This window comes from Callorhinus ursinus, unplaced genomic scaffold, assembly GCF_003265705.2.
Source record: "Callorhinus ursinus isolate GAN/ISIS: 27379988/994484 unplaced genomic scaffold, GSC_fseal_2.0 scaffold4, whole genome shotgun sequence".
Lineage (NCBI taxonomy): Eukaryota > Metazoa > Chordata > Mammalia > Carnivora > Otariidae > Callorhinus > Callorhinus ursinus.
Window position 1 is genome coordinate 159,765,282 of NW_027397066.1, and position 21,381 is coordinate 159,786,662.

At 52.1% G+C, this 21,381-nt stretch overlaps 1 protein-coding gene across 2 annotated transcripts in view; it reads left to right on the plus strand.

Annotated features, from left to right (window-relative positions):
• The window catches only part of GFRA2 (GDNF family receptor alpha 2), an 82,415-nt gene that overhangs the window by 50,528 nt on the left and 10,506 nt on the right, over positions 1-21,381 (plus strand). For both annotated transcript variants that reach the window (XM_025873894.1, XM_025873896.2), the window contains 3 exons: positions 16,897-17,006; positions 17,773-17,913; positions 19,779-19,951. In XM_025873894.1, the coding sequence (XP_025729679.1) occupies positions 16,897-17,006; positions 17,773-17,913; positions 19,779-19,951 (424 nt within the window). The remainder of the gene's footprint in view (positions 1-16,896; positions 17,007-17,772; positions 17,914-19,778; positions 19,952-21,381) is intronic.

Sequence of the window (21,381 nt, forward strand, 5' to 3'; positions counted from 1 at the left end):
GTTTCCCTGGGGTGTCGTTGCAGCATGCGGGTCCTGGGGTCCCGGTCCTGGAGAGGTTCCGACCCCCAGGGCAGCTCCCAGGGAAGGCTCCCAGCAGGGGCAGGGGAGCTGGCCATCCTGGGTGGGCAGCAGAGTCAGATCCTGGAGAGTAAAAGCTGCCCTGGGAGGGGTGGTCAGCCAGGCTGGGCACACATTGGGGTCTCAGCCTGCCTCTGAACCGAGCTGGGGGGCGGTGGGAGGGGAGATCAAGCACCTGCTGCAAGGGGAAGGTGGTTGATGAGTGTCAGTGGGTTGAACAGCATCCCTCCAAACATTCATGTCCACTTGGAACCTGGGCTTGTTTGAGTAGGGTCTTTGCAGATGGAATTAGCTGAGGCATACTGGATTAGGGTGTCCTTATGAGAAGGGGAGAGCAACCGTAAAGGCATGCTGGGAAGAAGCCAGTGAAGACAGGCAGAGGCTGGAGAGATAGGGCTACGAGCCAAGGAACACAAGGACTGCTGGGAGCCACCAGCCCCTATAAGAGCGGAGGAAGCCTCCTCCTCTGGCAGCGTCACAGTGCTGACGTTTGACCCCGGACAGCTAGCCTCCAGGACCATGAGGGAATTAATTTCTGTTATTATAAGCCATTCGGTTGGCAGTGATTTGTTCGGGCAGCCCTGAGGCAGGGTCTCCCACACTTCTCCGGGGTGGTCATTACCCAGGGAAAGGCTGTCTTGCTGCTCTTCACTGTGACCCCCAAGGCTGGGGATCCTGGCAAAGGTCATAACAGTTCATATCCCGTGAGAGGCAGGTAGGAGGGGGCTCAGATGGGCAGGTGTTCAAGAAAGGCTGGGAGATTCTGAGGGGGGCTTTCTGAGAAAAGGGAGTGGGAGTGAGATGGTGGGTGCCAGGGCGCTTGGCTGGGAGAGCACGGGCTGGGGTCTGTTTTGGGGTGAGGAGTTACTGTGACCTCCCCTGGCAGAGCGGGGAGCTGGAGAAAGACCACGATTTTGTGGCCAGAGACCCAGAGCAGGTGTGCTGTAGTCCTGTGAGGGGTGTGCCTTCCTCCTGGCAGCCAAGCCTGGCGCCGTCTGGCTGGAGCCTGGGTGTGACCCTCAGGGGGGAAGCGGCCAGTGTGATCCAGCTCAGGCAGCGTTGGCTCTGCCCTTGTGACCCGCACCCTACCCTGGGGCCTCCTTCTCAGATTCTATAGCTGCTGTCCTAGCCAACCCCGGAGGGCAATGTTCATCCCACAGGGAGCAGCCATCCAAACCCTGAAAGGACCAGCAGCCTTGAACTCACCTGGGTTTGAGTCCCAGCTCCTGTACTTTCCCGCCATGCCTCGAGTCATTTCCTGTCTCCAAGGCTGGGTTTCCTTCTCTGGAAAGTGGGGGATTTCGTGGTTCCTGTCTCAGGTGTTTGTGAGGGGTAAACAAGGTAATGCTTTTAGAGGCGCTTCAAGGGCACGTAGTAAACACTCCAGATTGTTAGCTGTTGCTATTTAGTGTTAGTTTGGTAGGCCTTTGGTAGGCTAGTTTGGTAGGTACGTGCAAAGGCAAGACTGAAAGGAAGTAATTATAGAAAACTGAAACAGCATAAAAATATAGGTTTCCAAGGTCTAGGTTTCAGATCCCGAGTGCCTGGGCTGGCTCAGCTCCCTCACGGCTCTCCCTCTCCCTGGGCTGGGTGCTGGGCTTCTGTGAAGCGGGCTTCCACTCTGGCCCCTGACCTGGAAGCATCTCAGCTTCTTCAGGCCCCTGTTGCTGGTGGTAGCAACCCATATCATGGAGGGGGAGCAGGGCTGCTGCCGGTCTAGCTTTTTGTCAGGAACTGGATTCGAGGGACCCAGCTCTGAGGTCTCAATTCTGGGAGAAACTCAGAAATCTCCTTTGGGATGAACTAAGTGGTATTCACCCTTGTCTCTTCAGCTTCTCCAGGCTGGCTGGCTCTGTTCTGGAGATGGAAGCTGGGGTGGCATCTTGTTCTCTCTTGTGCCTGTTGCTGTCCCCCTTTGCTCCTTTTCAAAGCAGGAGGGGTCAGAAGGGATGGGATTTGAGAAGGTCTGTTGTAGGAAGGTGAGTGGGAGCAACTCCTGGCCTGGAAGGCTGGCGTCCAGAGATTATGTGTGGGCCATGGCCCCACTGCAGCTGGCCGTCGCAGCCTTGTCAGGATGTTGAATGTGTCCCACTTCTACCAGGAGTGACGCTCTGTGTGATGCCATTAGATACGTTATGCACATTTGAGCCTAGAGGTGGGTCAGGGGGCTAAGGAGACTGCTGCAGCCTATGAACTGCTGAATGCCTCCTGGGGTATGATTATTTTTTATTTCATTTATATTCAGTTCTGTGCACATCGACTGCCATTGTTTGGGGGTCCTGGACGCCTTCATTAAAATAGCAGCTTTCCCCCTTTGCAGATCCTTTGCCTACAGATCATCAGCCACCTGATCTCAAATTGCCATTCCCAGTTTACCTCCTGGTTTGAGAAGGCTCTGTTTAAGGCCTTCGATAGCCTGGGTATCTACCCACTAGTTGCAGACCCACTATTACAGAGGAGCATATCAACTGGGTATTCAAAGAATAGCTCTCCTGTCAGTTATACAACTGGTCTACCTTCCTCATTACCGTAGATTCATATATATCAAAACTCATTGCACCTCATTCTAGTGCAATGGTAGATTCTACTCCTTCCTTATTTGAACACCAACATCACCACCAGCAATATCCAGATGAGACACAGGTTGCCCATAAGGATGTCCAGTAGGCCAAGGGACAGCAAGAAAGAACACCATGAAACACCATGCCCCCTGGAAGACCATCTGTGGGTGGACACCATCAGGCTTTCCTGCTGGGACATGCTACCTTCCTGTGCAGGAAGCTGGAGGACTGTTCCTTGTGGCCTGGGGTTGGATGTATCAGCCTGGTCGACTTTTGTCCCTGTAGTGTAGTTTTCTTGTGGCTCTTTTTGAGCAGAACCTGCCTGCCCCTGGCCCCTCTTGTTTCCTGGTGGGTCTGGGTGGTGGTTTGTGATTTTTCACCCACTGCTGCCCCACCATCCTAGGGCTATCATACTGGGGATTAAGTTTCAACATACACATTTTGTGATGACACAAACATTCAGTCTGTAGCAGACCCCCTCAGGGGCTTTCTTCTGCTTGGGCTGGAGCACGGGTGCTCTGGAAAGCCCTCTGTTGCATCCAGACTCTGGGACATCACTCTAGATTCTGCCTCAAGAATCCACTCATTCACATTCCTTGCTGGATCTGCTTCCTACTCCGCATTCCACCATTGGCTGTGATGGCCTTCCCTTTGTTCCTGGGTCTGCCTTACTTGTGTCTCAGTTTTGACTCGGGCTTTTCTTTCCTTTGTATTTTGTACTCCTGTGTCCTGTCCCCCATGATTTAACCTCAGCCTTGGCAGAGCCCCACAGGATATGTGTGAGAGCCTCAGTAGAAGCAGTGAGGAACTTGACTGGGTCCCAGAGTCTGCTTATTCTAAGATAAATTCATTTAAATGCTTGATGAGCTCACGAAGGGTCTTCTTACTCCTCACCTGGTGTTATATCTTCACATAGGTTTCACCATCTTTTTCTTGCCATATGGGCATGTCTATCTGCCTGCTTTGTCTTCTTCCCAGATGAAGCCAGGGGCTTCAGTTCAAATTCTCAGAAGCTCCAGGGTCTTGATGTTTCATTGCCTTACAGTAGAGGTTTTCAGGGGGCTAGTGAGTAGCCCATGGGACCCATGGCCATCTGCTTCCCTGAGTGGTTTGCCATGTCCCCTTTGATTTCCATGCCGCCCACTCCCCGTGGGAGGCCCTGATACGTGCTGACGCATTGCAAGACCGCAGCTCCCTGGGATCAGCACTGCTGCACGTACCGCCCGCATGGGAGGGGCATGGCTCCCAGCTCTCTTGATGTTGGAGGGGAACTTGAAGTTGTCATTTGCTTTGGAATTGGAGGGTAGCAACAGGGAGGACCCACACAAGTCAGAGCATAGGGGAAGGGTCTGTGGTTGGGGGGTATGGCGCGTGTGTCTGTCAGGGTGGCAGGGCCTTCACATGGGCATGCATGTGGGCATGTTTATGGGTAAGTGTCCTGCTTGCGGGTGAACCAAATGGCCGTGCTCTCTCCTCCCTGGATGCTGCATTCTGTGTGCTTGACCTTAAGCTGACAGGTTGGAACCCCCTCATTTATAGATTTTATTTTTTTAAAGCCCTTTTTATAAAACACTAACCTCAGTGAAGGAGAAAGAAGGGAGAAAAAGAAAAAAAGCTGAGTTCAGCAACTGCGGTTTGCTGTATTTTTCATCTTGCCTCAGCAAGTTGGGACCACAAATAATCTGGTCTTCTATGCTTCAGTGATGCTCCTGCTCAAGACCGTGCTCTCCTCCTAAGGCAGGGTGTTCCTGGGAGCCGGCATCGCGCCCCTTCCCCAGCCTGCTGGTTCAGGTGGTCTGGACGGACGTGGGTGGCCAGGGCAGGGGCTCCAGGTGGGAGGCAGAACACAGAGAGAGCACTGACCAGCAAGAGGGTAGGTCATTAATTTTGGAATGATTTCTGGAATCAGCTAAACATTTCCTTTTAACCAGTTTCCCCAGCCTCACATTCTTTGTTAGTTCAGGAAAAATGTCATTTATAACGGATGTTGCCTTGATAAAGTGCCCCCGAGAAGCATAGCGTTCTCATTAGTTTATATAATGAGAAAGACTCTTAGTGGTGACATAGCTGCCCAGATTTTTGCCTGATTGGAAGAATATTTGCCTAAGCAGTCTGCTCTAGAAGGCCTGGGATGGAGGGCAGGGGGAAGGGGCTGAGGGCTCAGGCTCCCTGCGGGCTCTGTGGCTCTGAGGGTGTGATCTCCCAGCGTTCTCTGAGAGCAGACCCCAACCGCATGGGGTTCTCCCTGCCTCCTGGTGGGCACAGGCTGCGGTGTGCTGGCTTCTTACCTGCGCTGCCACCCCAGCCCCTCCTGTGCCCCGGTCCGGCTGCCTGCATTGATTGGGACCTGGTCTTTTGAGTCAGCTGAAGAAGAGAATTTGGGTGCTATAGTCCTGCCTTGTTCTTTATTTATTATTCTGAAAGAAAAAAAGTATAGATATACAGAGTGAATTCTGTTTTGCAAAGTACTTTTGCCTATGTGGTTTCATTCCAACCACTCTTCTGTGTAGATATCACAGAGCCGCTTAGGTACTGAGAGATGCAGTGGTAGTTCTAGGGTTTATGGCTTGTAAGCAGCGGCATTTTGACCCAAATACTCGGTCCCATCATGGATTCCTTTTGCCCTTCTGCTTGTTTGAGAATGGGCAATTTACCCAGCCTTTCTCCGCAGGGACCCATTGTGTTTTTCTCTCTAGGGCCCCAAGGCACTTCTTCATGTTAAGAGTGGTGCTTAAGGATGTGTGTTAATTCTTGCAGGCCACTGGGGCCTCCTTTAGCAGATGGCTATTACCAGAGATAGAGAAGATACTTTTCCAAATTCCTAACAACCACCAGGCAGGATTGGAGGAGGAGGAACACAGACCCTCCAAAGGGCTATCTTTCTTGGTGCCTAAGTTAATGCAATGTTGACGCATTTTGCTGTGCTGTCAGCTAGAAATCTGGAGTAATTTTATTTTTCAAGGGGAGGTATTAGGGAGTTCTTGGCTCTCTTCCTGCTTTGAGGAAAGTCTTCCAGGCCTCCAGAATAGTTCCCATCCATCCACCCACCCACCCACGCATTCATCCACTCACCCATCTAACCATCCATCTGTCCACCTAACCGTCCATCCATCCATTCACCTAACTACTCACTCATGTCTCTGTCCATCCATCCATCCATCCATCCATCCATCCATCCATCCATCCATCCACTCATCCATCCACTCATCCATCCATCCATCCATCCATCCATCCATCCATCCATCCATCCACTCATCTACCCACCCACCTAACCATCCATCCATCCATTCACCCATCTTTTCCTCCCTCCTTCCCTTCCTCCTTCCATCCAGTGGCTGTTGAGTCCCTATTTGGTGTCAGGTACTACTCTGGACATTGAAGATTCAAAAACGAACAAGATTGTTTCTGTTCTGAAAGAGCTTATAGTTTAATGGGAGAAACAGACATGAAAAGTATAAGTTATGATATGGTTGGTGGCGCAAACTCAGTAATTGGAGTTTGTGAAACATGTTCAGAGTTGGAGCAGAGCATTCACAGAAAGTGCTCTGTGGGAGCTGGCAACTGAACTGGGTTTAGAAGGGTGAACTGGGGAAGTTTAAGGAGGACATGTTTGGGGGATGGCATTCCTGGTAGAAGCAGCTCCACAGGATAAGGATCTGTGAAACATCATGGTTGGGGAATGTGTGCTCTTTGATATTGCTGCAAGGTTTGGGGTTGGAGAGAGGAGGAGTGTGAGGAGAGATGAGATGATAGACATCAGTGGAGTCCAGATTATGGGTGGGGATCAGGGTGGTACATGATGGGCTGAATAAGCCTGGGGCATCAGTGGGGCTATAGTCACCAGGTCATAATGGACCCTTTATAAAAGCCTAGCATAAAAGCTTAGCATACTAGCCTGCAGGGCATAGCCCTAGGTGTAATATGGGAAGCTCAGTTACCTTCTCAGAAGCTACTAGACCTTTTTTATGGATTAGGATGCTCACAGAGGGGTGAGTACTTGCCCAAGATTGTACCCCTTGTAATTTGCAGAGTTGGGGTTTGAAGGTGATTTGCTCTTAGCCATGATGCTGTTCTGCCTCTTCTGTTGCTCTGAAGTTTAGGCTAAGCATCTACCTCTAGAGTTTTCTCATATGGTAGGTTTCAGGAAATGTTATTTGATGTAAGAATCTATCTGAATCCCTATAACAATATGCCATGGAATAATAGGGCTTGGATGGATTGCAAAGGCCGAGAAACACATTCTGTGGAGGTTGAAGGGAGGGAAAATGCTGAGAATAACAAAGATGGGGAGGGATCTGGGTCTTTGAGTAGGAGGTCCTCATCGTCAGGAAGGGGAAAAATGAATGTCGGAACTGCTAGAACAGAGAAAGTAAGCTAATGGGACTTCAGGTGTCAGTGTCTCAGGACTAATTCCTAGGGTTAGGAAGACCATGTGGCTGGCCACTGAGAACTGGGACCTTGCCTGCTCCCTGGCCCTGCGGGGCCGCCTGCTCTGCCCACCTGGAGGGCGGTGGACCTGGAGCTTTTTGCTCTGGAGCAGGAGGGCGGGTGGTGGTGGGAGAGAGAGAGGGAAGAACCCTAACCTCATACCACCAATAAGAACCATATCAGCATTCAGAGAAAGTTGAAAGAAATCTTTCAGCTGGCTGGCTACCTAGCTCAAGGCTAACCACACTCTTAACACAATAATAAGTCAATCCTCACTGAATAATTAAATAGAGAGCCTTCATAAGTATTGACTTAATGTGACAGCAAGTCTATAGTGACTCAGGGTTTGCTTATGTAAACACAATCTCTTGTTCAGCTTACTTAGCAGTTCAATGAAATAGAACAGTCCTTCAATTAAAATCAAATGATGCATATGTTTAATTCTTTTCTCTTCTTACTGGGTAAATAATAGGTTTGGAACATAGGTAAAGGGATTGGGAAAAAATGGAGAAAAGGTTATCTGCCTGTCTGCTTGTGTTTTCAGAGGACATGAAGGAGTATACCCAGTGGTGGTCTTGGGAAGATGGATATGGTCTTGGCTTCCATCTCTGGGCCCCAGGTGGGAGAGCCATCCAGACCCTTCTGATCCTCTCCCAAAGCAGGCTTGGGTTGGTGACTGTGGTTGGTGTAGCTGTCTCTTGATGGTGACCTGGGTCTAATTGATTGTTTCTGGTCAGCTGGAGGTACAGTGGCTCCAACCACAGCACTCTCCAGGCCATTTCTTACGGATGCCCTCAGGGTTCACCTGGAGGGGAGAGGGGGATGTTGTGAGATCTCCAGGCTGAATGGCAAGGGGGGTGCCAAGGAGCAAGGTGGCACACCACTGATTCCCTTGGGTGACACCAGAGAGAAATACCGCCCCCCCCTTGTTCTGTGGCTTCAGAATGCTGGCAGAAGGGGAGGCGGTGGTGGCCTGGGGAAAAGATGGGGGGTGAAGGGGCAGGCCGCATGATGGAAGGGAAAACCCGTTGGGTTTGGGGCTAAGATTTGAAGCTCAGTCTTCTGGCCTCACTGCTGAGATAGTAACTGAGTTAATTAACCTCTCTAGGTCTTTGTTTCCTTATCTGTAAAGCAGAGGTAATAACGCCAGCCTCAGAGAATTGTTGTCAGAGTAAAATGTGAGGATGTTAGGAGAAGTACTTTGTGTGACACCGTACAAATGCAGAAGGTGCTTGTTAATAGATCAGAGATGTTATGTGCCTGGGCCCGAAGGGAGAGGGCTCATGCCTTCCGCACCATGTTGCGTGCTCAGGAGTGGATAGTGGGGTCTTCTGATCTCAACAGCAGTGGCAGCAAACGTGGCTGGGGCATCCGCTATGTGCCAGGCACCGTCCAAGTACTTACAGACATTTGCTCGTTGGACATCTCATTCAGTCCTTGCCATGACCATATGAGGTAAATACTGTCATTACCTCAATTTTCCGGTGAAGAAATGGAGGTTTAATGACCTACTCAAGGTTACACAGCTAGTGAGTAGCTAAAGTCAAGCCTCAAATCCAGTCGGCAGACGAGATGTCAAAATTGGACCTTGTGGCTGAATGTGCTTCTGGCTGGACTGGAGGGGAGAGGGGCTCTCGAAGAATTCAGGACCTCCTGTGGGAGGAGACCCGACATTTCCAGTTGTGGCAGCCTGCTCTGGGGTCGTGTTCATGTCCAGAAGGGCCTGGTCTGCATTTCTCAGCCTGGCACCAGCTTTTGTCTCCAGCCTGTAAGCTCCTAGGTATTGGAGCTGCCCCGGAGTGAGGAGCCAGTTCTCTGAGATGGTAGCTTTTCTCTCTCAGCCTCTTTGTCGGGACAGAGGGTCAGTTAAATTTGCTGATGCTGCTGGAACCAATAACACTTTCTCTAGACAAAGCCTTAGAAAAATCATTGTTTATAATAACTCAGGATTCCTGAGGCCTCATTCGATTAAACTTGAAGAAATAATTACAATCTTAAAGCAACTTTATTAAAAGAGAACATAACAAACTGTATTTTATTAGCATCTTTGACATTTACTTCTGGATCTCATTAGTTTATATATTTACCATTTTTTCCCCGTTTTTGCAACCAGGGTGCACAGACTGTATTGTCTCCTGATTTTTAATCCCTTCACGTGATTTCATGTTTGAATTTTCATATGTTGGCACAATCTACATCCTTGTCATTTTTAATAGCAATGCAGCTTTCACTGGCTCATCCACCTGAGCCATTTCCGTCTCGTTAAGCTGGGGAAAGAATCCAAGGCCAGGTCCATCTTCCTTTCTGAATTTTATTAGCATCTGTTTTCCAAAGCTCTCACTAAGGTGTCCCTGCAGTGCTGGCTCTTTCACCCGGGTTAGTCAGACCCTTCGTGGGTTTGGGTTTTGATCGGTGTCCTTTTCAGTGTATGCCTTTTTCGGTTGCTTTGCACGTGGACAGAGAAGATCATATAAAATCAGAGAGTAAAGCTACACATTAGTCAAGGCTTTTTCTGTTTTAAGGGACAGAGCCCCAACTACCTTAAGAACATTAAAAAGGAATTTAGTGGCTTCCAATAACATATAGAAAGGGTAGGAGTGTATTCCAGGACTCAGATACAAATAGGCCTGTCTCCGTCTCTCCTTGTCTCTTGTTTTTGTTTCTCTCTACAGGTTAGCTGCATGTTTATTCTTATTGTGACCATGAGGCTAGAACTAGGGTCCTGATTTATCTGGCTTCACATCTGTGGTGTCTCATAACCAGAGAGAAAAGAATGTTCTTCCTTGCCAGCTCCATCAGAAAAACCTCAGGGAAGGACGCTGTTTAGTCTCGCTTGTGTTACTTCCTCATCCCTAAAGCACTAGTCAGGGTGGCCGGGGACAGAGTTGTAGGGTTGACCCAGCCTGGGTCACGTGGCCACCTTTGGCCCAGGATGGTACAGTGCCATGGTTGACAGCCTTTACTAGAACTACCTGGCTGGAGGAGGAAGTCCCTTCCCTCAGTCCGCCCCCAGGGGAGCTGCTACTCTGGGCAGATAGAATAAATATTCAGTGCACACTTGAAGAATAAACAGAAGGGAAGGAAGCCAGGTTGGGACTTGAGTTCATGAAATCAGTGGTGGCAGTGTCCTGGGAAGGACGGAGAATCAGGCTGTCCACGGTGAGCCCTGGAGGTGTCAGAAAGCAGTCACGTGGGTGAAATCCATTTTCCCCTTTCTCAGTGTCACATAACATTGAACCCACTTAACCAAGCCCTGCACTGCTGGAGGGGGCCTCAGAAAGCCATTCCAGAGTCACTTGGGTCTATTAAAGCCATTTTCTCTGTATTCCCATAAATTGTCTATGAGGCCTATCATGAGTAATTTGCACTTCTTGGGAGCCCCTTTTCCCCTCCATGAAATATTCAAGTGCCTTGTTCGTTTGCATGAGGCGGTGCTGGTGGCTGCCTCTGGAATCATCGTCAGCAGAGCCAGAGAAAAGACCATGTCCTCGTTAGCAGGTAGGTGCCTGGTCTTGGTGTGCTGGCTGTCGGGCATGTAAGCTGTGTGGCCTACCTCTCAGAGTGCTGTGGCCTTGCTGGGGAATACGTCTACTTTGTGGGATTGCTCAGAAAATTAAATGAGGTAACAGTGTCTACCACATAATAGGTTCTCAGTAAATATTAGCTTCCTTTTCTCCTTCTCCACTTCTATAGAAGACCGATAGAATCCCAATGGTTTCCATGCAGTAGCGTAACAGGTATAATCTGATAAATGGGAACTTTGGGAAGCTGACAAGAACTTCAAACCAAAAAGCCACGTACTGGCTGGCATTGGAATGCTTTGGGATTCTGTGCAGCGATTCACCTTTTATTATTTTGCAGTAGACAGATTGGAGAAACTATATGTGTTTGGGAAGGTATTTATAAGTTGGATCGAGGGCAGTACAGGTGCCTGTAATTTTTCTGGCTAAGACCAAAGCATAGAACCGAGAAGAGTGTATCCAAGTGTAAGTGTATGTCTGTGTGGGGATTGGTGTGTGTGTGTGTGTGTGTATAAACACAAGCACTCTTTGCCTCGTGACCAAGAGCCTTCTCAGGTCATGGCCTCAAGCATTACTTTCTTCCCTGACTAGGTCATGAAGTGGGGATATTTATTTGAGAGTGAGAGAGAGTAGGAGAGTGGGGGGAGAGGCAGAGGGAGAAGCAGGCTCCTCACTGAGCAGGGAGCCCAATGCGGGACTCAATCCCAGGACCCTGGGATCATGACCTGAGCTGAAGGCAGATGCTTAACTGACTGAGCCACCCAGGCGCCTCTAAAGTGGGGATAATTAAAGCTGAGACCAGGGAGTGGGGTCTGAAGGGTCCCCAGAAGCCCCGCCCTGCAGCCTGTGCAGATTGGCACATCCCCAAACTTTGTGCCTCAGCATCACCTGGAGGGCTTGTGAAAGCACAGATGGCTGGACCCTGCCCCTAGAATTTCAGATCTTGTATGTTTGGGGTGGGCCTGGAGAATTTGCATTTCTCCCAGGTTCCCAGTTGATGCTGATGCTGTTGTTCTGTAGACCACACTTTGAGAACTGCTAACCTATAGGAAGGCTACCCCACCTCTCCTGTCTGGGTGATTTCTGCTTATGTGGGTTGATCTTTGCACATCCAGCCTTGCCTCTTCCCTCTGCGAGAGCACGTCTTCCTATCAAATAGGGTTGCCAGATCTAACAAATAAAAATTCAGGATTTGAATTCCAGGTGAACAATGAAAAACTTCTTAGTATTAGTTATGTTTGGCTTTAACATTAGTATGTCCCAGATAGTTCATGGGATATATTTACACTACAAAATTCATTGTTTACCTGAAATTCAAGTTAAATGGACGTCCTGTATTTAATCTGGCAACTGTTTCATCAGATTGAGGATCAAGTGTCTCTCCGTGCCTCTCCTGTCGCTTCCCTGTGATGGAATAGGCTACAGCTGCTGGTGAAACCAGCCCAAAGAGGGTTTGTGTTTTTCGGACAGAGCCACCTGCTGCCCCTGAGCTCATTTGGCAGCCTTCACTTCACTGGATGGACTTGGCTTGTGTTCATATTGGTTCTCTTGCTGGCTCTCTGTGCTTTTCTTTGTCTGTCTGTCTCTCTTTCTCTCGTGCTTTCTTTTATGCCATCCTTCTTGTGGGGATTCTTAAAGGCAGAAACCGGCAGAGTGATGGGGGTGGGCCAGGGAAAAAGCATGTTCCTAGCAGTCCAGAGGGCTGGCCTCACAGTGTCTGCAGGGAAGAACTGCAGTAGGGCCGAGGATGGTGCAGGGGTCCCCGGCGGCTGGCTGCGCATTATGAAAAGGGTAACATTTGCCTTGGAGAATGCACCTCCCAGGGCTGGGCCGGGAGCTTTCATGGGCCTTGGTTTGCATGGGGGTTGGAGTCCAGCGTGTTGCTGGCTTGAAGGAGGCTGACACCACTTGGTCTCTGATGCTGACAGAGGGGGCCGCCGCCATGGACTTCAGCCTGTCTTAAGGGGCAGACAGAGTCGGAGCAATCAAAGGCCTTCTGGAGACTTGGACGTGACATCCTCCTAACTGGCCCTGTTTGGCCCTCTCTCTTGCCAAGGCCACTTTGACGCTGGGAACGGAGAAATGCCGGAACAGAAGGCCTACCATGGCCCTTCCCTTTCCCTGCCTCTCTGCTGGCTGCTGGGCCCGGGCCTACCTCCTCTCTTCCCTGTGCTCTGAATGGAGCCGGGGGGCCGGCTTACAGGAAGTAGGCCATGGCCTTCGAGGGGTCTGGCAAAGGAGCCTTGTGCATGTTGCCTGGCTTCGGGGGCCTGTATTCCTCTTTCTGTGTCCTCAGAGTGACATGGAGAGTAACAGTGGGGTAGGGAGGCCATCGTGCACCTGGGGCCGGCAGGGTGACTCTGGAGCCTCGTGGTGAGGGACAGGGTGAGGCAGCCGTCTCTCCCGGGTTGCCTTGAATGGGACGCAGACCCACCTAACCAGGTTGAACAGGTATTTCTTCTTCTCTGCTGGACACAAGAAACACTGTTCCCTGTTTGCACTTGCCGGTGCTTTGCAGGCACAGTGCTGGGGACAAGATGTCCCGAGAGAGAAGGAAGACGAGGTGACTCCTCCTCTAAGTGCCCCAGCTATCTAACGTAGCCCCATGAGGGAGATGGGCAGGCATGGCTCACCCAGTTTGATAACTGAGGACACAGCCCAGAGCCATGACAGGCCTGCCCAAGGTCACTCAGCGGTGAGTGATAGAGAATGGCCACGGGACAGATACTCTCTCTTCTCCCAGCAGCTGGATGTGCCCTTCTCCCTACCCTCAGTTGGGGCTCCTTCACCTTCTAGTTTCCGGCTTCCTTTTCTCTCATCTCTTATCCAGTGGCCTTGTCTCTCTTCGTGGACAGTCACATTCTCCTTGCTCATGCTTTGCGCCGCCTCCAGCCCGTGGGGCCCAGTGACATTTTGAGAGGCCTCGTGGTTGGTGGGGCCAGGCAAGATCCTCAAGGTCCCCGGTGTCAGGGAGTGGAGAACTCACCTCGCAGAAGGGAAGGAGGCCCCCGTGTACCCACGGGGAGTGGAACTGCCTGGGAGGCTCCCCTCAGTTCTCCTGCAGCAGGCAGTGTGCTTCTCATCAAGTCCTGGCCTGGTGGCCATTCTGCCCTGGCCCCCTGAGCTGGGATTTCCCTTCTGACATTGCACTGACATGCAGACCCTTCCCATCCTTTGTCAGTCACGTGGCAGGGGCTCAGTACGTGTTTAGAGGAAGGATGAGGAAATCAGTAAAGTCTGCCACTCTGGGAACATTCGTTCCAGTTGGAGAGACCAAATAGGGTGGTATCAGTGAGTCTCTCTACAGTTCAGTATGAATTGCATGGTCCAGACTCTCTGTGTAGCTGGACTATGGAGATGGGAGAAATCCACACAGCGGGGTGCTCAGAAAGGGCTTCAGGGGGAAGGGCTGCAGGTGGGCCTTGGGGAGGCGCTGAGAGAGAGTCAGGCCTTAGTGTGATCAAGTGGCCTAGGAATGCACTCCTGTATTTAGGCTAAGAGATGACTTGAACGCCTCTTTGGTGGGGAGGAGATGGAAACTAGGGGCTTGGCTTGTTATCCAGTAGCTTCCTTGCTCACACCCCGCAGGAGCTCCGTTCTGGCTTTATGCTGCCCACCTGCAGCGCTCCTTAGCGTTGGGCCTGACCATGTGCCCTGGGCTCCTGGCCAAAGTGACCAGTGAAGTCCCTGAAGGGGCTGTAAGAGTTTCCTGTGGCCACTGTCACAAAGTCCCACAAGCTGGGAGGCTTAAAAGAGAAATTTAATCTCTCACAGTTCTGGAGGCCAGTAGCCTAAATCAAGGTGTCGGCAGGGCCGTGCCTCCCTCGAAAGCCTCGAAGGAAGAATGTGTTCCACGCCTCTCTCTTAGCTGCTTGTGTTGCCTGCAATCCTTGGCCTTCTGGGCTTGCCGGTGTGTCCCTCTGTCTCGCTCTGTCTGTGTCCCTTTCCCCCTTCTTATAAGGACAGCCGTCATTGGCTTGAGGGCCCACCCTCATCCACTCTGCCCTCACCTTGGTCGCACCTGCAAGGAACTCATTCCCAAGTAAGGTCCCATCACTGGTCCTTGGGAGTCAGGATGCACTTCAGCCCACAGCATGTGCCTAGAGCTGTTGTTTCACTTGCCTCCAAATCCCTCTACCTAGTAAAGTCTCTGCCGCCCCCCTCAAGTCTCTGGGGGACTGGGGTGTGGGCAGAGGCCACCCCACTCATGCTGTCAGAGCGCCTTCCTGCACATGCAGGGCACACAGTAGGACGGACGCTCTTGCCGTTCAAGACCAGGTCTTACTCTGCAGGGGCTGAAGCCTTGGATAGAAATGCTGCTTCTCCCTGTTTCAGGGCTGGGTGGTGAGGAGTAGAGGGTGCCCAGGAGTGAGAGGGAAGACAACTGCAGATTTCCTTTTCTCAGGGATGCGGCATGTTGGCTGTGGAAGGACCCTTCAAGGGCTTCTGCGTGAGAGCAGTGAGACCTGCCGGCAAGGGCCCCCAGCCTGTCCTTAGTTCTGGGGCGGAGCCTGGCCCCCTGCTCCGGAGCTCTGTGATCTTGGGCAAGTAGCTTCTCTGAGTCTCAGCTTCCTCCTCTGTAATGTGGGATAGTAACAACAATTGCTTGTCACATCTCAAAAGAGTTCAGATCTCAGTGTTTGTGAGGATTGAATGATAAATGGATGAATGAGGAAGTATCTTTTCTTAAATCATTTTTTTATGGTGGTAAATTATACATTGCATAAAGCTTCCCACTTTAACTATTTTTGAGCATGCAGCTCAGTGGAATTAAGTATATTCACGTTGTTGTGCTACCAACATCGTCATCCCTCTCCAGAACTTGTTCATCTGCCCAGACTGTGAAAATGTCTTTATGAAGAACACTTCCTATTCACTTGATAAATAAGGAAACTGAGTCCCAGAGATGTAAGGGCTTGCCCGAGTCACCCCGTGAACTAGGGGTACAGCTGAAGTGAGAACCCTGGTCCCCGGCCAGTTAGGTTGGTGCTCATCTTCTGTCTCCCACACCTCTGTGTGAGGCATCCTTGGGTTGAATTCCCCTGGAGAGCTTCCTCTCCCCCAAACCGCACCCCAGGACAAACCAGAATGTGTCCCGTGGTGGGACACACACAGCTGTCTGCTCTGAGGGTGTACCTCTCAACCTCTTGTCTCTACCCACTCTTTTCTCAGATGGGACAGAGCTCCAGTGGAGGACCAGGGGGGCTGAATTTGGGGCACCCTTTGGGATGGCTTCGTGAGGTTACCTTATGGTGTGGAGAGAGTGGGGGCAGGGAGTCAAGGGCTGGGTTCTGGCTCTTCCTGTAGCTACCACAGCCTTTTCACTGAGCACCTATTTGTTGAGGTCCTACTGTAGGCCCATCATTGGGAAAATACCAGTGAACAAGACCTTATTCCTCCCTGCTTGGAGCTGCTATGAGACACAAATGGTATGATACATGAGGACCCCATGGCAAAGGGCACTCATCTATAGGAAGTGATGACAGGGCGTGGGGGGGAGGTGAAATGGCCGTCCCCACCCTGATGGGAGCCGGGTGCTGGGGAACGTTAGACTTGGGTGCCCTGGGCTCCATGGGACCTTCCACATCAGGTGCTGGATACAGACCCGGGTCAGAGAGCATCTGCCTTCAGGCGGCTCATGGTCAAGGATGGAGGTGCCCAGGTGGTTATGAAGCAGTATCATGGGTGCCAGCAGAGGGGAAGGGGTGACGGCAGGTGATGTCACCAGGGGAAGAAAGGGCTGATTCTGCCCTCGTGGGACAGGGAAGCAGAGGGAGGGCCAGTAGGGGAGGCTTTGCTCTGACCCGATTCAGAAGAGGCCAGTCAAGAAAGCCCACAGATGTCTCACCCTAGGGGATCTTTTTTTTTTTTTTTACCTGCCTGGCGGCTGGCTCCCATCACCCTCAGATGGATCCTGTGAGGTGGCACATTTTGCGGGCAGGAAGAGTGATGTGTTGAAGGCCTTGGGCAGGAGTGTGGCCAAGCAGAGAGCAGAGCCCACTTTCCTGCCTCGGTCCTGGGCATTCTTGGCAAACCCACCCCAGGTTCTCTCTGTGCTCCTCTGGCTGAAAGGTCCAGCCAGAGCCCACCATGCCTCAGCTGTGTCCCTGGCTCTCCAGGAAGTCCTGCCCTCAAGGAGCTCCCAGCCCGAACCCCCCAAAGCCTTGGGTCCCCCATATTTGTCCTCTCCATCTTCCTAGCTTCTTCCCACCCTGGGGACCTGCGGGGAGGAGCCGCCCCATCGCAGACAGGGTGGGAAGACAGCCAGACTAACCGGTTCCCTCTGTTTGGTCTTCTCCTGACACCAGGTCCCGGCTGGCTGACTTCCACGCCAATTGTCGTGCCTCCTACCAGACGCTCACCAGCTGCCCTGCCGACAATTACCAGGCGTGTCTGGGCTCATACGCCGGCATGATTGGTAAGCCGCCCCCGTGTACCTGGGCTCGGGGTGCCTCCTGCTTGCCTGCTCCCCTCTTCCCTCTCCCTGCGGGCAGGGCGCCCCGCTCAGGGCCAGAGGGTGGACAACCTGAGCTCGCTCTTCTCTGCAGTGGGAAAGCAGAAGAGAGGTCAGCCCTTGATCATGGGTGGAGGGGTGCCCTGGGGTCTTATAAGGCTTTTGAAATGAGAAATTAACGTTTATTGCATGGTTCAGACATTCCAGGTGCTGCGCTGAGCTGTATATACGGACTGTCTTATTTTAATTCTCACACCAGTGCTTGCTAGGGAGGGGTTGGTATCTCCATTTTATAGATGGGGAAACTGAGGCTTAGAGAGGTTGAGTAACTTGCGCAGGTTCACCTAGCTAGTAAATGTTGGCTCTGGGATCTACATCCAGGATGCGGACCTTAGTCTCCCTGGCTCTAGACCACACGCTCTGCTGGTGAAGAATGCAAAGGCCCACACTCCAGGAAGCAGGGCAGGGGAGGCTCCTGGACACCTCCTCTGCTGTCTTGCTCTGTCCTCGGTGTCCACACCCCTCTGCCCCCTGTGGTCATGGTCCCCTGGTCGCAGGGCTAGTCATGCTCAGAGTATGTTTGTGAGTAGGGGAGTGTGTGTGTGTTTGAGGGGGCAGGTCGGAGGGAGGGGGTGTTCCCTTTTAAGCTGCTTCTCTGTCTGGGGCCCAGGGCCCAAAGAGAAGACCTCACCGTTCCTCTCTCCTTTGCCTTCCCTTTCTCCCTGCCCAGGGTTTGATATGACACCCAACTACGTGGACTCTAGCCCCACTGGCATCGTGGTGTCCCCCTGGTGCAGTTGTCGTGGGAGTGGGAACATGGAGGAGGAGTGTGAGAAGTTCCTCAGGGACTTCACTGAGAACCCGTGCCTCCGTAAGTCCTACCACCTCCTCCCCATGCCCCTTGAGTCCCAGAGGGGCCCTGCACAGCTGCCTTAGCCATCCCCTTCTTTCTCCGCCGGGATGCTCAGCAGGATGTACGGGGCTTCCCCAGCAACCGACAGAGACCTTGGGTTTTGTGCTCTTGGAGACGCCATCCTCCTGAATGGTCAGTAGGCCAGCCTCAGTTTACCACTGGAGGTCTTGAACCTATGTCAAGTCAGGGTCAAAAGTTTCTGGTCTGTTATCCTGACAGCTTCAGCCTTCTTGGCATTTGTCACTTGTCCCTTTAAGGATCCATTCCCCCTTAGAATTGGTGAGTTTCTTTTCAAGTCTTCGGACTGCTATTCAAAAGGCTAGAGAGAGAGGTTGGCTACAAGTCCCACCTGCCTTGATCTGCCCAGTCTGACAGCCTTGCCTCCCACCCACTTGAAAATCTCCTTCCTCCTTCCCTCTGTCCTTTCTTCCTTCCCTCCATCAGTCCATCCTCTTTTTCTTTGCAGCACTGGGGATTTAGAGAGATGAGTCACAGTGCCCGTCATTGAGAAGCGCACAGTCTCATGGAGGTACACCATCAGGGGGTCACTATGATCACAGGACAGGGTGAATGCTGCTAGGGTGGAGGTCTGCACCGGGCTCTTCAGGAGTCCAGACCGGTGATACCAGTCAACCCAGAGAAGAAGGCCCTGGAAGCTTCTCAGAGGCTGGCGCATTGAGGGACGGTGGGCATCTGTCAGCTGACGAGGCAGGGAGGGCATGCCAGTCCACCTTGGGCAGAGGTGGCTTATAGGAACTGCAGACCACTTAGTCTTGCTAGAGAGCGTGAGGATGCCCGGAGTTACCCGGACAGGGAGGGAGAGTCCTCCTCACGAAGGGCCTTGCAGTCCTAAAGATGTTAGAATCTTGTAGTCCTGCAGGTGGTGGAGATGGTGGTGCAGGCCACCGAAGGGGCGGCAGCAGGTGGCACTGTGCCAGATCCGCATTGCAGAAGGCCCACTCTCTGGTTCTGGTGTGGAGGGGTAGGGATGTGGTTCTGACAGGTGACCCAACACAAGTCTGCCCAGAGGGCAGAGACCTGCTCACAGAGAGGACAGTGTGATTGAAGCAGAGCAGTGGCCGGGAGGGGAGAGGGGAGATGGAGTAGATAGATCTTTAGGAGGTGGGCTTCACTGGTGGCAAGTGGGCGGTTGGGGAGGCACAGTGTGGGACCTGGGTGGGAGAGTTGACCCCTCCAAGACTGTTCACATGGCCAGAAAGCGGTGATGCAATGGGAGGAGCGATGCCTAGTTGGGGCGTAGACGTGATGACCTTGAGGTGCGTCTCAGACTTAGAGGTAGAGATGTCTGTAGGCACTTTGTTCCAGGGTCAAGTCTTAGGGACAGTTTAGTCCTCAGTGCATTGGTGCTAATGGTGTGGGAGTGGGTGAGGTCACCCTGGGAGGAGGGCTGAGTCGGGGGCTCCTGGAACGCCAGCAGTGGGACCTGGAGCCAGGAGAACCTGTGCTGGAGCCAAGGGGGGTTTGGGCGGGTGGGGGATTGGTATGGGAGAGTGGTCTGCAGCACTGGGTACCCCAGGCCCAGGCTGCTGCCTCCTTCCAGGCTCTCCATATCCACTGCCTCTGTTCCCTTCCTCTTCCACATTTCTTTCTCTTGTGGTTTCTTTGTCTTCTCCAACCTCCCTCTTGCTGTTTTCTTTTCTACATGTGAGATGTCAGTAGTGTCTGAAAAGGAGTTCTGGAGAAGTTAAGTTAGGACAAGCCACAGCCTGCCCCCAGCTCTGGGTTGTTCCTGAGAAGGCGGCCTTGGGATGTGAGGGGCAGCCCCCGAGTTCTCTGTGCCTACCTGCTCTCTCCCCCAACAGGGAATGCCATCCAGGCCTTTGGCAACGGCACAGATGTGAACCTGTCCCCTAAGAACCCCTCATTCCAGGCCACGCAGGCCCCTCGGGTGGAGAAAACACCTTCTTTGCCAGATGACCTCAGCGATAGCACCAGCCTGGGGACCAGCGTCATCACCACCTGCACATCTGTCCAGGTGAGGGGACGTGGCTCTGCAGCTGGGGAAAAGGAGCTGGGGGCAGGCTGAGGGCCTAGAGAAGCACCATGACACCAGAGGTGGGGGTGGGACATGAGCAAACTGGGGGCCAGGGGCCGGGTACGCGAGTTCCTCCCTTTGGATCGGGACCCCGAGGCAGGGAGGAGCTGTTGGGGGCTAGTTTTTTGTGTAGACCTTCCCTAGGCATTCACCTTACAAGCGTGAAGCCCCTGTCCTATCAGAGGATTGTGCTAGATGCCATGGGGCTCCAGAGAAATGTAAGGGTTACCATTACGAACCATCTGCTAATTACCAGGTATTGTACTAGCAGATTCTCTACATATTTCATTGCATTTTCACACAGTGAGGTGTTGGTCTTCTTTTACTCACGGGAAACTGGCCCAGGAGGGTTAGGCAGCATAACCAAGGTCACACAGCTGGTTAGTGGAATAGGATTTAAAACCTACGTCAGACTCCAGAACCCATGATGTTCATTTGTTTGTCCATCTGTCCATCCATCCATCCACCTAGCATGTGTTACGTATGCGTTGTGTGCCAGGATGAATGTGAGATGCAAGGGAGACGCTGGTGAATGAAACGGACACAGTCCTGGGTTTTGTGGCCCTTATGGTCTTGTCTGGGGTCAAACAAGTCAACGAGCATTGGGCATGGGCTGTGGTCAGTGCCACGACAGGGGACACGTGTGGCACCATGGGGGCACGTCATAGGGCTCCCCACTCAGCCTTTCTCCCTGCTGCTGACTGCCCTCAGGCCTTCGTGCCAGTGGCTACGCAGGTTCTTTGCTTAGGAGGTTGGTTCTAGTCAGAACACACACACACACACACACTCACACATATACCACGTACACTCACATAACACACACGCATACATACTCACGGACACTCACACAACACACCCACACACACACACACACTCAACTCACTTCTCAGCACTCAACTCACGTATACACGTTCTCTCCCACAAACTCATACACACACATACGTACACTTTCTTTCACACACACACCCCTAGAACAGAGTGTAAAAGAGGACCTCATGCAGAATATCAGCACAGAGGAAGGACATCAGCGAGGTTGAGGGTGGTGGGGTACAGTGGGGGAGTTGGGCCCAGAGTTGCCAAGAAGGTTGGGGGGCTCTGAAGTACAGTTGGGGGGCGGGGAGAGCAGGGCCTGGCTGTGAGGCAGTGAGGACACGGGTCTGGGGGGGTGGCCAGCTCATGGCACCCACAGAGGGTGTACAGCCGTGAGACTGTAGCCGACAGTGTCCTGCCGTGTACTTGAAATATGCTAAGAGAGTAAACCTTAGGTGTTCTCACCACAAAAAGGGAAAGAGAAGGCAAATGGTAAAGATGTGGAGAGATGGATACGTTGATTGGCTGTGAATATTTCACAGTATATGTATACGTATCTT